Here is a 15,116-nt window from a genome sequence, read left to right as displayed (position 1 = left end):
TAATAATTACTGTTAAGAGGGTTCATACATGTGGACTCATTGCTAGGTACCTTAACATATGTTAATGATAATTGTGCAGTAGATTGTTAAGTGTAGACTAATTGCTAAATACTGTAACGTATGTTAATAATTACTGTTAAGAGGGTTCATACATGTGCATTCATCGCTAGGTAGCTTAAGATATGTTAATGATCAATGTGGAGTAGACTGGTAAGTGTAGGCTCATTGTTAGGTACCTGACATACGTTGATAATTACTGTGAAAAACGTTGATACACCTAGACTCATTGATAGCTACCTTAACACACGTTAATGATTAATGTGGAGTAGATTGGAAAGTGTAGGCTCATTGTTAGGTACCTGACATACGTTGATAATTACTGTGAAAAACGTTGATACACCTAGACTCATTGATAGCTACCTTAACACACGTTAATGATTAATGTGGAGTAGATTGGTAAGTACAGACTCATTCCTGGGTACGTTGACAGGTGTTAATGATTACTGTGAAGCATGTTGATACATTTAGACTCATTGCTAGGTACTTTGACATATCTTAATTATCACCGCGAAGAGGGTTGTTACATGTAGACTCATTGTTAGGTACCTTAACCTATGTTGGTAATTATTGTGGAGTAAGTTGGTAAATGTAGACTCATTGCTAAGTACCTTAACATGGGTTAATGATGACTGTGAAGAGGGTTTGTGCACATAGACTTGTTTCTAGGTATCTTATCATATGTTAATGATTAGTGTGGAGTAGATTGGTAAGTGTAAACTCGTTTTAAGGTGCCATAACATACGTTAATGATTACAGGGCAGTATATTTGTAAGTGTAGACACATTGCAAAGTACATATGTTAATGTTTACTGTGAAGAAGGCAGGTACATGTATATTCATTTTTAGATACGTTAACATATGTTAATGATAGTCGTGCAGTAGACTGGTAGGACTAGAGTCATTGTTAGGTACCTTAACATAAGTTAATGATTACTGTGGTATTGAGTGGTAAGTGTAAAGGCATAGAATGATACTTTGACATATGTTAATGATTACTGTGAATAGGAATCGTACATGTATACTCATTGCTAGATACTTTATCATGTTATTAATGATTACTGTGAAGTAGGTTTGTTCATGCAGACTAACTCCTAGGTACTTTGACAGGCATTAATGATCACTTTGAATTAGCTTGGTAGACTCATTGCTATGCACCATAACATATGCTAATGATTACTGTGTAGTAGTGTGCTAAGTGTTGACATCGTCGCTAGATGCCTTGATAAGTGTTAATGATCACTGTGATGTAGGTTGGTACGTGTAGACTCATTGTATAATACCTTTTCTTTTATGATTAATATGAAATATATTGATGCGTGTAAACTCAATGTAAGATATCATAATATTTGGTAATGTAAAGTAGATTGGTATGTGCTGTACGTCTATGATATCTACCTTTATACTGAAGGTTTTCAGCAAACAAATATCCCATACATTACAGGATGGTCGAGCAAGATGCAAGCGAATGAAATGCCCCAAGTTGACGTGCGTAGTTAAAGTACATCCAGAAAATGAATGTTGCTCACGGTGTTTGGATCCAAGTAAGATTAGTTAAGCTAGTTATTTTAAATCATCGTATAAAACATGAAAAGTTCGTGATATGTTCCCAAAATATGACGATACGTTTTTTTTTGGCTATCAATCGTTTTATTACTTCAAGAAGTTTAGTTTAAAACATGGAAGAGATCACCAGGTCTTCCTATGTTTCACACTAAAGAAAGGCGTCCATCAAAAGTGGGATGAAACCAAAATTGGGAGTGATTAAATCTTATGAAAAGAGCGTCTGTCGAAGTCAAGATAAAACTAAGGGTTTTTTGGGAGGTCAAGTTCCCAAAGAAAATTCTTACACTTAAGATGAGAATTAGACCTATTTTGATTCAGGAAGGGTGGCCAAGGTATTATGGTTGTTGTTTTGTTATCGCAAAGCTACACAATGGGCTATTTGCGTTATATCCACCTTGGAGAATCGAAACCGTAATCTAGCGTAGTAATTCGGAAGACTACCACTAACCAGCCAGGGAGATAGATATGATAGAAAACACACTATCGAAATTAATGTTGTAATTCCGAAACATTATCGCTAACCCACCTGGGGAGCACATATGGTGGAAACCAGGAAAAAAAGCACAATCGAAATTAATGTGAAAATAAACAGGATAATGAGCAAGTTACATGACCTGTTTTTTTTATCTTAATTAATTTTTACATTGTGAACCGTGAACCTTTAGGTAATTTCTTTGCCGTATAATTTCTATCCGTACATAGATAATCATTATTTTGGATCAAAAAACAAACACAATTTAAGTTAGGGAGAAGCCTAAACCCATAGTAATTTACAGGGAAGCGATAATAAGTGCTGTACCCCCCTCTCTTGAAAATGATGCCTTTTGGAACATTAAGTTTGTGTTATGTATTATATTAAATGAGTGTTGTACCCCTTCTCTTGAAAATGATGCCTTTTGGAACATTAAGTTTGTGTTATGTATTATATTATAATGAGTGTTGTACCCCTTCTCTTGAAAATGATGCCTTTTGGAACATTAAGTTTGTATTATTTATCATATTTTATATGATGAATCTCAGAAATAGCTAACTAAATTTTCAATCATGTTCGTACAGTTTGTACTTATTTTGTTGCGGGTTGTAGAAATCACATTATTTTCTCAGAAAGTGCAATTTATATCAAATAAATGATATATTTTTAGTTAAAGTCATTTAAAAAATAAAATTGAACTTTAGAAATTCAAACGAAGTTTAGTAATTTAAAATCTAAATTTTATTGTATCGCAAAGTGTGCTGATCAGTAATGAGTTTATATTGTTACATATATATACGTAGGTTTTGTCAGTTTAACATTTTTTGAGCAATAATTGTTCAATCATAGACTATTCGTCAGTAAAAGTTTTTTTTTTCTTGTTGGTAATCAGGTGAGATCAAAATGAAAGGAAACCTGCATCACCAAGGGTGGCGACGAAGACGAAGACGTGACAGAGAAGAGCATTAGGATGGCAAATGGACAACTCCATATTCAGATGCTCAAGAAAAGCACCTCCCATCAAGACCACTGTATATTTTGTATGTAAATATTGCGTTTACTTAGCAGTGCCACAACTAACGTATTTATAGAGTGTCGTCTTTGTGGACAGACTTCCTGTTTCCATAGAAACTTCATCCATTGTTGATTTCATCCACGGTACTGGTGTAAATGAAGCTTAGTCAACTAATTACACGCTTTCTGACCATATGAAGCTACGCTTGCATGTAGATATTATATTTGAAATTGAGTTAAGTGCCAAAGTAGCGACCATGTCAGAGAATGGTTGTATAATTATTAGTGGTTAGTCCTGCGTGAAGCCACTAAGAGAAGGGGCTACTTTCTGAGTAATGTCTGACATGAATTGAAAAAACCACCGTATTGTATTTTGTTTGTTATCTAATTCTATTATATATCAAACTGTTTGGATTTTTTACATGACGTTACCAGTTTTGTTTAGTTTTTCTAATGCCTATTACAAGAATTAGAAATATCACTATTCTTATGTGTTTTAGTACCTAAACTATAAGCCTGTACAAATCCACCCAACAGCTATTGAAAAGCTTTTTCTTATCTTTGTTCTTAAAATCGTGAGTCGTTCGTTCAGAAATTACCAAATTCTGGTGTCAACTTTGAACAACAGACCAATGTATCATGTAAAATTTTGCATAACCTTAAGGTTCAAAAGACGCAACCAAATTCCCAAATATTTCTTCAGGTATCAATGAAAGTTATTCCTAAAGCAAGGCTACTTTTACCACTTCATTTTGATCTTGAATTGCAATGTAAGAATTTTCAACGTGTTAGTGACATCCAGGACACGCTGCCACTTTATAGAAATAGAAACAACAATAAATATCGTGAACTATTTGTTATGACGTTTGTTTGCTGAGGTCTGATCAAGCATTTTCAAGACCATCAATCGCCGAACGTTCTGAGACAATGAAAGTGTTCACAGTGAAAAGAACGAAGCATCTTATTCTTACTATTTCTTCTGCTTTGCATATTTATTGTCATATTTTAATTGGTTCCTCACAATTTTAGATTAACTCTCTTTCTGATCGCTTTAACTTCAACAGGAACCGCCATCGTGACTACGTCCACAACGTTAACATTTCATCAAACATTATACCTTACAGCCTTGCATTTGCAGAGTTTGGTAAACATGACTTTCAGATTTTCTTTCAGTTGATATTAACTAGTTTAGCGCTGAAACAGGTTTTCTGTAGGTGTATCACTTTACAAAATCTTGACCCAAATAGGGGGAATAATTCATATTTAAATAAAGATTTCTCTAGAAGAGGTGAAACAATGAGCACAAAAGTTGCATTATTCAAATGCTCTAATACCAAATCATCGTTAAAAAGTAATTTTAATACTTTTTGTTGTTTGCTGGATATTGTGAGAACCGAAATAGCCACTAATTTCTGTACGATCGACTTCTGATTTCAGGTTTAAAAAGTAAGCATAAGAGGAACTCTAAAGTTTAGCTCTGGAAATATGTATTTAAATTGTAAACATGAAATAGCTTTTAACAAAAGTTTTGAATGACTTGTGTATTTTATTATTTGAATTAGGGGTATACATCTCCACTAGAGCCTACAAGGATCTTTATCCCAGAAAATCTGTGTCCCTTCATTTGGAATAATTGGAGCACATATAAATTATCACGTAGGCTATAAATCAAAACTGAAGTTTTCAGGCTCAAGTATTTATAATATGTTTACTTATAATTCCATAACATTACATTTATCGTTATAGAAAATACACTTTGTATAGCTCTGGTTTAACTAAGACAAGTAAAATAAAACTGACCGTAACCTATCTAAATTTATCCTTTTCTTTCTATCAACTCTCCCTCCTCAATGGGCATCATTATTTAAATGTAACTCTAGGTAACATAAAAAGCACGCACTTACATTTAGACATGTACATATATTTGGGGAATCTCCTTAAATGAGTTTTGTTTCGGAACTTAGATGAAAACTTGGGAAATTAAAAATTCAACGATAGAATTCATCGAACAATTTTTTTTTTACTTTTTTTTTACTGTATAATGTGTCATGAGACATTAATTTAATTCAGACTGGAGTTTAGCGATTATAGTGTAAATGAATGTAAAATACTTTATCTTTGCATGAAACTTTAGTTTTAATACGCAACTTTTCACTTTACTGCTTGAAGTGTAGTTTACATTATGTGGCATAGCCCGTTCTCTCACATGAAGCTGTAAAGTGAAGTGATTAATATTAAAACTAATGTTGCCTCTAACTACGAGTTTTCTATAATGTATTCACATATTATCCAAATAATTGCCGAAGCGCCAAGTACTTATTCTGATAGAAAAATGCACAATCTCACCATAATTGTTTAGAACTCCCGATTTCATTCCTACGTTAGTTAAACTTTAATGTCATCAGACAGCGGTGACTAAACATTTGGCTGATGCTACTGAAGACTCGAAATTGCCAACACAGCATTTGAAAGTTTAGTCATCGTTATTGTTTTTATTAGTGTGAAGATAGTTCTTGATATTTTATATTTATTATTTACGTACAGCCTAACTGATCATGTATTGAAAGATGTCAAATTGTTCCTTGGTCTAAAAAGAAAATATTTGGTGAACATTTGTTGCCCTTTTTGTTCAGACATTGCTGACCTCACTCAAAGTAACTGATGAAAACTGTAACGATCAGTATAAATGCTTTCCTAAAACAAAAATCAGTGTCATTGGTTTATGATAAAGTTTTGTGATAATAAAACGTCCATCTTGCTTGTTGAAAAAAAATAAAAAGACATAAAAAATAATATTCCTCTCCCCCATAAAAAACTAACACGAATTACAAAAGCATTAAAAGTCGTTCAAGTGTTATGAAAGCTAGTTTCTTGTAGAGATCTGACAGAATTTGGCATCAAGAAGAGATGCAACAATCAAACACCTGGCGGCTTTTAAATGTATAGAATATATATAAACCCAATACCAAAGCGTTTTCTTTTTCAATTAGAAATTACGCACGATATAGGTATGTAAATAAACCTTTCTTAGTATATATAAAACTTAAACATTTATTGCTTACAGAAAAACATGTCTTTAAAAATGATTATTTCCTGGCTATTGAACTTAACATAGCATCAGGGTATTTGATAAACACGTATACGTAGTTATTATATATGAAAATATAAATTTATAGATAGATTAGTTGCACTGATGATCGTGCTAGTAATATGTAAATTATATAAAACTAGAAATGCTGACGTCACTTTAGTAAACAGTATACATATGTCACATCCACTATGAAATTGTATGTTACATGAAATTTATGTTGTTGTTTTGTTTTTTTTTTGTAATGGTTCGTATCATGTGGCATTAGTTTGCAAGGATTTTCGTTTACTCATTGAAGCACGAATATCTGATTGAAGTAGCTCTTCTCTTCTCTTCTCATTAACAGCAACAACACAATGATAATTACGTAAGTAACCATGGCTGAAAAAGTCATACAACAGTTACACAGTATGGCCTATAGGAGGCCTAGTACTTAAGACCTAAAACACGCTATGCCGACTCAAAAAACTTTATATATATATCAGAATTATAGTGAAATAGGCCTATTTAAATCATCCAGATGCTAAAAATATAAGCTATTACACGATGTGAGGCTATTTTATGAAATAGACAATTTCACAAGTGGATTCGACATGTGTTTAACTGGGCTGCAATTACGATTGATGTTTTAGACAATTCAAACCATTTCAGCGCGTGGTCTTGAAACTACAGCTGCGGCTAAATGTCTGTGTGTTAAGCTACAGGCCAACTAACTCTACAACTACCTCTTGGGGCTTTGTGTAAACATGGTGCTATTAAATTATTTGTGGTCTTTGTGTGTAGTTGCGTGTGCTTTTTTATTTTATTTTTTAGTTAGTATGTCTGGTAGAATATTTCTGCAATATGAATTTGTGTGCTAACGTTTCTAAATATTCATTATATTTTGTACACAATTCTGTGCATGTTGTATTTCTTTAACAACAAGTTCTATGCATAGACATAATTGTCTAAAAATGCTTTAAAACTAATTTGTATAAGTGTCAATTTTCTATAACAACAGGCTTATGTGATGGTACAAGTCTATAACACTATTTCATTAGACTCCTTCCTTCTAATGCTCTACTTATATTGTAAAAGATTTAGGCGATGCCATAAATGTACACAGTGTTTAAAAAATCCCTTCTCCAACGACAAATGTATGCAATAATATAATTCACTAGCAATATTTAATTCCCTTCGTTCTACAACAGCTATCCCTTTGTAACAAAGGTTTATACATAAAAACTGTTTATTAACCAATGATTTTTTGAACATTTTTGTAACATCATATTTCTGTGATGAAAAATATTATCACGAAACAGTGTTTGTTTCCGTATTTGTTATTCATTATTATTCTATTTTATTACTTTCATATTTCCATTATTCATAACTATTAAGTTTTTATTTTATTTTCAAGAATTGCATGTCTCTACCTCTCTTTCTATTGTTGGGCGTAACCTAGTGATTAGCGTGTCGGGCTGCGTATTCAGGGTCAGAGATTCAAGACGTGATACTGCTTGAATACGCTCTGCACCTTCAGCTATGGGCTCATTGTAAAAGTGACTTTAATTCCTCTTATTCAGTTCCAAAGCTGGAGATAGCCCTTGTGGCGGCGGGTATTTCAAACTAGCTGCCTTCTCAGTCAGTAGTTAAAAATTGGGGATGACTATATTTGATTCCTCGGGGCCCCTGACTTGGACGCTCAGCCCAGGTGCGCTTAAGGTATCATTAATGTATATTTATCGAATTTCATGCAAAGCTACTCGAGGGGTTAACTGTGCTAGCCTTCCCTAAATTTGAAGTGATAGACTAGAGAAAAGTCTGCTAATCAACACCACCAACCGTCATTAGTTATAAGGTACCCGCGCGGCACTCCGTCAGAGGGCGCTAAAAGTGTGTTGACCTCAGGCAAGGGGAGACAATCTCACCAGAGATGATGACGTCATAGTTTCACGAAATGTTACCAGAGGGCACCAAGCGATGATGTCACCATAGACAATACGTCATAGTTCCACAAAGTGTCACTAGAGGACGCAATGCTACGCCGCCATGACAGGCGGACATGACAACAAAAGTTGTCCAGAAAACGTGTTTCTAGTTCCAAGAAGTGGAACCAGAGACCATAATGGTATGATGTAGATCAACATGATATTATAGTAACAAAGTCTTAAAACTAGTAATTTAATCTAATTTCATAACCATGTGTTTACAGTTTCACTCTAAGTAAATCATTAAATACAACTTACAAAGACTGACAGTCCTGTAGGGCTGCATACAGGTCTTAACTTGTTTTTTGTTTTCATTTATATATTTATTTGTATTAAATGTGTTTGACAAAGGCAGGCAATGTTACTGAGGATAATATTTGTATAGGCAGAGAATGATGAGCTCATTGTCTCAACATGTAATGAACATCTATATTTAATTACATGTAAATCTATTATTGGTTTTATATAACAATAAGTCAGTTCTCGACACAATATTGTTTTAACATTTTTTTAATCTGATCTATATAAAAAAGACCTGTATATTAAGATGCATTTAGATGAAAATGTTTTGCAACAAAGTCATGATCAAACATGTCATTAACATCTTTGGGGGATCCAAATTTAGATAATTCTCGTCTCGACATATGTAGTCAACAATAATAAGCACAATATATACAATATTGTCCACACACAGACGAAAATGGTCCTTGCAGTATATTTGTATATATTGTAAGTCCACGTTTGACAGTTCTTCTTGGTGAATTTTGACCAAAGTAAATACAGACCCAGTGGCTACCAGGATTATGACTCTGATCCAGATTGGCAGTTGTTTTTTTGCATATTCAGGTAGTTGATCACTGGCAAACACACCTCCAAACTTCTTTTGCGTATACAAGTATCGCGAAAGTATAAAATAAATTTCTAATGTGTTCATAGCTTCTTAAATATCAGACACGATGTTTCTAGACTGATCAATTTCTAAAAGTGAATGGAATTCTGCATAGACGAGAACATTTATAGTGTTGGGTGAGGTACTACCAAAACGTATTTCAATTCGTAAATTACCCTCTTTCACCACACTAAAGTGTGAATATCATTCAGATAGATCGGGTGTAAGATCAAAGGCAAAGAGTATGTATTCTCCCGAATATTCCCATATCAACTCCTTGTCCTTGAAACTGTTTTCTTGTTCCACTAAATAATGTTTCGTAGCTTCGTGCATACAGTTAAGCATCAAAATTGGGTTGTAAAGGTTCAGTGAGAATTTGCTTTCCGTCCACGTTGATTGCCACGAAATTGATACCGTAATCTATTAAATACATCATTATCAACACCTCCTATAACAAGACGTGTAGGTACTTTACCTAAACACACATTATCGATAGATGCTTATAAGTTTCCATGGGGAATTGAAAACGATGTGCACACTATATATTTCAAAGAATATTTAGCTGTTTCTTTCTGAAGTGCCTTAGCATGCTGCAGGACGACTGATAGACTTATCTTGACTTTCTGGTGTAGATAGAATCGTGTTATAGCAAAATTGTGAATCCCAATTCATTGTTTGACATAATACAAAATTAATCTTATGAGTCGGAGTTTTAAACTTACACCATTCAGTAAGAACTTGTTCTGTAAAAACATATCCGAATGTAGACGGCTGATTATGTCGACTGTTTCATTACCATGCGTATTTAGGTGCCGGTATTGGATTCCATCATACCCACCATCTCTTTTATACACATGGATGATGTCAATTGACTTATCTTAGCTTCTCTATTATAACCCAGTTTCTATGAAAGCCTTATACGCATAAAGGATGTGAAACGAAGAAATGACCTGGTCAGTCAGGTGTAAGGTGTACATCCACTTGAGAACATAGAGAATGAAGCAGTAGGTTGACAGTTGCAGAGTTATCTTCATCCTTTTTTTATGTCGGTCCCATCAGGCTTGATAATCTTTGCCTTTACATAAATATATGATTTTGCCAGATCTAAATATTAATCTCCTGATCCCGATATAGAAAATTCAGTTAGTCCTCTGTTGGTCACTGAAGATAGACGATAATATTCGTTCCACTGACCTTCGTCATTCACGGGTTGCATGGGAGGGAGAGAAAATAAGTCTAGCTCAGACTTTGTACACTGACAGGACTTTTCATGTGGTAGAAAAGTCATGATTACTTGTTGAAAATGTCAGGAGTCGATGTTCTTTTAGTTATTCTGAACACGGGACCTTTTTGTTTCTTCTTTTTATTAGGCAGAGCAGCCTGTTTCACATCTCGATGGAGGATCTGAGCTCCTTGTATTGCTCTCGTTTTCCAGCATCAACAAAACATTTTCCTTGTATGACATCTAATGCTAAATTTATGCCTGACTGAACAGCTTGTTTTCCTAAGGCTAATGCTCCTTTTTTCAGAAATTACATAACGAAACAAAATAAATTACTCAAAACGTCTCCCAATCTGTGTCCCCATTGCCATTGACTATCAGCATAATAAGGTAAATCGTTTCCCACTTGGTAATTGTAATAGGCGTCATAGACGGCTGGTTCATGTTAGTAAGGTACTCTCATGGTTGAAAAGATGAAGTGTTACAATCAATCTCCAATGTCGTTCTATATATCGATCTCAACAGGCTGAAAATGGGTCTGTATTGAGGACTTATAAATGTTTTAGTGATCATGTCTCCATCCTGACCTATAACATGGATGATTCATATCAGTGATACATACGCATCACCAACAATACTAGGTTCCACAATATCTCAGTAAACATAGAGCAAATATAACCTACCAGGCATATAGCCTTTGTTAAATTGATTCTTCACTTTGCTAACATGTACTTGATCGCCTACTTTAAACTGAAATTTTACTTTAGTGGGTGGTTTGTAAAGTGTTTTCCACACCATAGACTGATTAGAGTGATTAACGTCTATTGGTTTTATTTTAATGCTGCTATTGATTATAGGTACTGACCAGATGTTTCAGCACAGTGATATATTTATAAGTTCCACGATGAGTAAAATAGCGCCAATTATGGTTTTAAGAGTGTGATTAAACCTTTCTACTATAGACGCTTTAGTTTGATTATGTCTAGTAAAGAAGTGAATGTCTTATGCCTTGAGATAGCATTGAAACAAACGATTAGTAAATTCTGTTCCAGCATTGATTTGATGTTTACAAGGCTTTCGACCATGTTTTAAAATATGTTGCGCCTCTCTTATACTTGAGTGGAACAACCCATGCTTACTTAGAGAACACGAGGATACATTTAAACTGATTATTATGTTGACTTAGGTTAGAGAGATCCACTAAATCAGCCAGCCTTAACTGGTTTCTTGATATAAATGGCTTGTCATGTTGACTCTCCCTCAATAGAAGACGAGAAACTACCATATGGTCCCTAAGGAAATCTATCAAGTATGGATCATCAGATTTCATTTTTTTTTAAATAATGTTCTCATATTGTTATGACCTTGTACTCTAAATTTTCGAGTTGTTGTTGTCTTTCTAATGTATACTTTCTAACAAACCCCATGGATCTACTTACAACTACATTCTGTGTATCAGAGTTATAACATGCATTGCACCAATGGTAGTTACACTTGTAAAACTCATATATTATATTTTTTCCTTACTGAATCCGTCTACTCTATAATTTAGGATTTCTTTCTCGCCACCATTAAGTGTGTGTTGTATACTGACCCCCTCAGAATTCTATATCCATTGGATACTTACTTGGTTCTAGTTGTTGGTCATAAAGTATCTGTGGTTAGGTACGAGAGCTATCGATCGTGGTGGTATACATTGGCTTCTGTATACAGTCATGTTTTTGTCTATTGGTTTGCATTACGCAAAGATAAATCTAATTAAATATACATCAAATTAATGTTGTAGCTTCTCGTGATCTCTGGCCAGGCATGGCATAGTATTTATACCATGATCGGATTGTGAATCAGAGAATTCATGGTTCACGACTCGCTTAGACCAGTGAAACTGTATTGAGGAAGATGAGGTACAAACTCTCCAAATAACTCAGAAACCTCACAAATGTCGTTCGTTCACATATAATCGCATTGGATGCAGTAAATGTTATGAGATGTTATTACAAAGATGATTTCTGGTACTTTCTCACAATCAAGTGAACGTTTTTCAGGGTCCAGAGCAATTTTGACTGACCTGGAAGTAATTGTTTTCTTCATTTCTAACTGGTTTTACTTCTAGAAACATTAATCCCTCCCTTTTCAAATTTACGTAATTCACGACATTCAATAATCTTGCAAACATAACGCTACTAATCTACCTGTCTGGTATGTTTCTTTATCTATATGTTAAGTTCTCAGGCATGGCATGCTGAGTGGACCACGTCAAGTGATCAAGATATTGGGATGTCTTTTATAGTGTATATCTTTCTCCGTATATTATTAGTATTAGCTTGAGGCAATCTTGTATTGTACAACATACGAATATAACTGTCAACAAAATATTAAATTACAGGTTTTTCCCTATTCTAACGAAATCAAAATGATTAAGTTACAGGAGGAGGAGCGGTGTGCATTTATGTCAGTTTTATTCTCTAAATCAAATATATTCACAAATACACAGAGAGAGAGATAAAAGTGGGTCAGCAACATTTATAACAATCGGCGAAATAACGTTATAACGAAACTTCTCTTTTGACAGATGAATCTGTTAATTCAAGCTCTTAACGATATTGGAAGAAAATACTAAGACGATTATAATGCGTATTCCAATGCCATTCATGGTTGCATCTACATTACGAATATTTTGAAAATTCACTAAACTATCTCGAAAGAAACAGATCAACCTATTTATTGATTTTATGCGCTTGATCGTTGTCCGAGAACCTAATTTGTGTTAATGTGGATAATCCTTGCACACCACTTAGGAATTATGAAATAGTGCGGAAAATGTAAATGTAGTTTTCAAATATATATATACTAACTGAGAGGAATGGTTTATATATTCAATTCACAGACAAGAAATTGGGTAACCATTTAATGATCATTAGTTTATATAATACAGTCCTATTCATTACGTCCCATAATTATTGCATCAGTATTCATGTTAGAAGGATCCATGATATTATTATAAAATTTTTCATTACCTCTTCTGTCTGATAAGGTGACTTATAACAGTTATCAATTAAATACTTTTTACTCGTGAAACCCCTGATTGTAGCCCGTTATATCGATTCAACCTCTTCATTGTCTTCAACAGTTCATTCCTCGTATAAATAGACACTACATCTCTTTTTTTAAAGTGCTGTCACTGTTAAATAACTCACAATTTCAAAATAACCCCTATTGTTAATGTTCTCCAAATCTAACCAGGTTTCAGTAAGCCAATATATCATATTCTTCTACTTCTTGAGCTATTTCATTTCGTTCATAATGTCTCTCGGTGGGTCAGCGGCAAGATTACAAACTCACAATTCTAAAATATGGAGTTCCATTTTCCGTGGTTGACAGAGAGGCCATTGTGTAGCTTTGTGCTAAAATAAACAACCGTTCTTATTATTCGTAATATTAGAATAAAAGCAATTAGCCTATTCTTCAAACTACTATGTTTATCTTTAAATTTCCCAGACTTATCTTTAAGATTATTACTTAACTTGTCATTTTTTAAATCTCCTATTTCCAAGCATGTTGTTCCCCTAGTTACACCTGTCATTTTGTTAAATACCAGTTTCCCCAAGATTACTCACCACTATGCAAGTTTAGTTTAAACTGTCTTTGATGAATGCATTCAGATCTTTCCGTAACATTTTACTTTGTGACCTTCCTGGACTCCATTTCTAGCATATAATTCACCCTTACCCTGAAGGCTATTCCATAGGCTAAACTAGCCCATCGGTTGCTTTAAACATATCCCTGATAATATTTCATTTAAGACTTAGATTCTGCTAAATAAGTTACTCGCACACCTAGCCTAAAAGAACACTACCGAAAAGGAAACATGTCTATTTCTGTACTTAAAGCTCTGAAGGAGTTATTTACTGTTTTTAAAAATATATGATAATATACAATTTCAAATATAATTTGCTCCACAAAAAGAGAATGTTCTTTGGTACCAATAGCAAAACTGTGAACACACTTTAACACTTTACAAGCAACTATAATGTTAGGTCTTTTGCTCTCCGCACTACAAATAACTTTATCTGCATACTCAATGAGAGAGTCCCCCCCCCCCACTATGTTATCCTTTTTATCATCTCATTCCTTACTGAAGCAGCCAAAGTTCCATATATCTTAGAGACTGGTACCTGAATGCTGACTGAACCTGTCTCCAGAACTCGTAATCTGCTACTTCTGTATTAGCGCAAAGCTCTTCAAGTGTTAGTTGGCTTTAGATAACATCATATAGTGAAATAATTACCCAAATTAAATTCCGACTATAGTATTGGGATTAAAAGTTGGATTATTTTATGCGTAATTACTAGTGCCCTAATATTATGTTTCATGCGTATACAATGCTTAAAGTTTTTTAATACTTTGCACAATACTTATTTGACGTATATATATATATATTGTAAACATTTATCATAGTGAAGACATTATTATAATACTAGCCATTATTAACCTGCGTTGCCCGGGTATTACCAGAACAGAGGCCGATGTTTAGCTATTTTTAAACAGAAAGGGTCAAAATTTCCCTTTTCATGTAACAATACATATCAAATGCACAAAGGTACTAATACTGAAAAAAAAAAGACATACCGTTTTCAAGCATTCTATGAATGTCAAATTAATTGGGTGGGAGGATTCTATCTCACATGTATTTCCCTTCACTAATAAACTCTGTGTATGTGTTTACTTTCTTCTACGGTTTAAAAAACCGCTCTTGTTCAGCCCCCGATTTAACAATCACTCTCTCAGCTAGCCAAGTTACTCAATGTACTTCGTAGGCCCGGCATGGCCAGGTGGATAAG

General features: G+C 34.0%; 1 protein-coding gene across 4 annotated transcripts in view; it reads left to right on the top strand.

The window, feature by feature from the left end:
- LOC106465659 (chordin-like) overlaps positions 1 to 4,923 on the top strand; it is a 209,642-nt gene extending 204,719 nt beyond the window's left edge. For all 4 annotated transcript variants that reach the window (XM_013925897.2, XM_022393978.1, XM_022393973.1 and 1 more), the window contains 2 exons: positions 1,502 to 1,601; positions 2,988 to 4,923. In XM_013925897.2, the coding sequence (XP_013781351.2) occupies positions 1,502 to 1,601; positions 2,988 to 3,064 (177 nt within the window). In that variant the 3' untranslated portion in view covers positions 3,065 to 4,923. The remainder of the gene's footprint in view (positions 1 to 1,501; positions 1,602 to 2,987) is intronic.
- The last annotated feature ends 10,193 nt before the right edge of the window (positions 4,924 to 15,116 follow it).

The sequence above is a fragment of the Limulus polyphemus genome, unplaced genomic scaffold (genome assembly GCF_000517525.1).
Source record: "Limulus polyphemus unplaced genomic scaffold, Limulus_polyphemus-2.1.2 Scaffold69, whole genome shotgun sequence".
Taxonomy (NCBI): Eukaryota; Metazoa; Arthropoda; class Merostomata; order Xiphosura; family Limulidae; genus Limulus; species Limulus polyphemus.
This window is presented reverse-complemented; position numbering and strand designations above follow the sequence as displayed.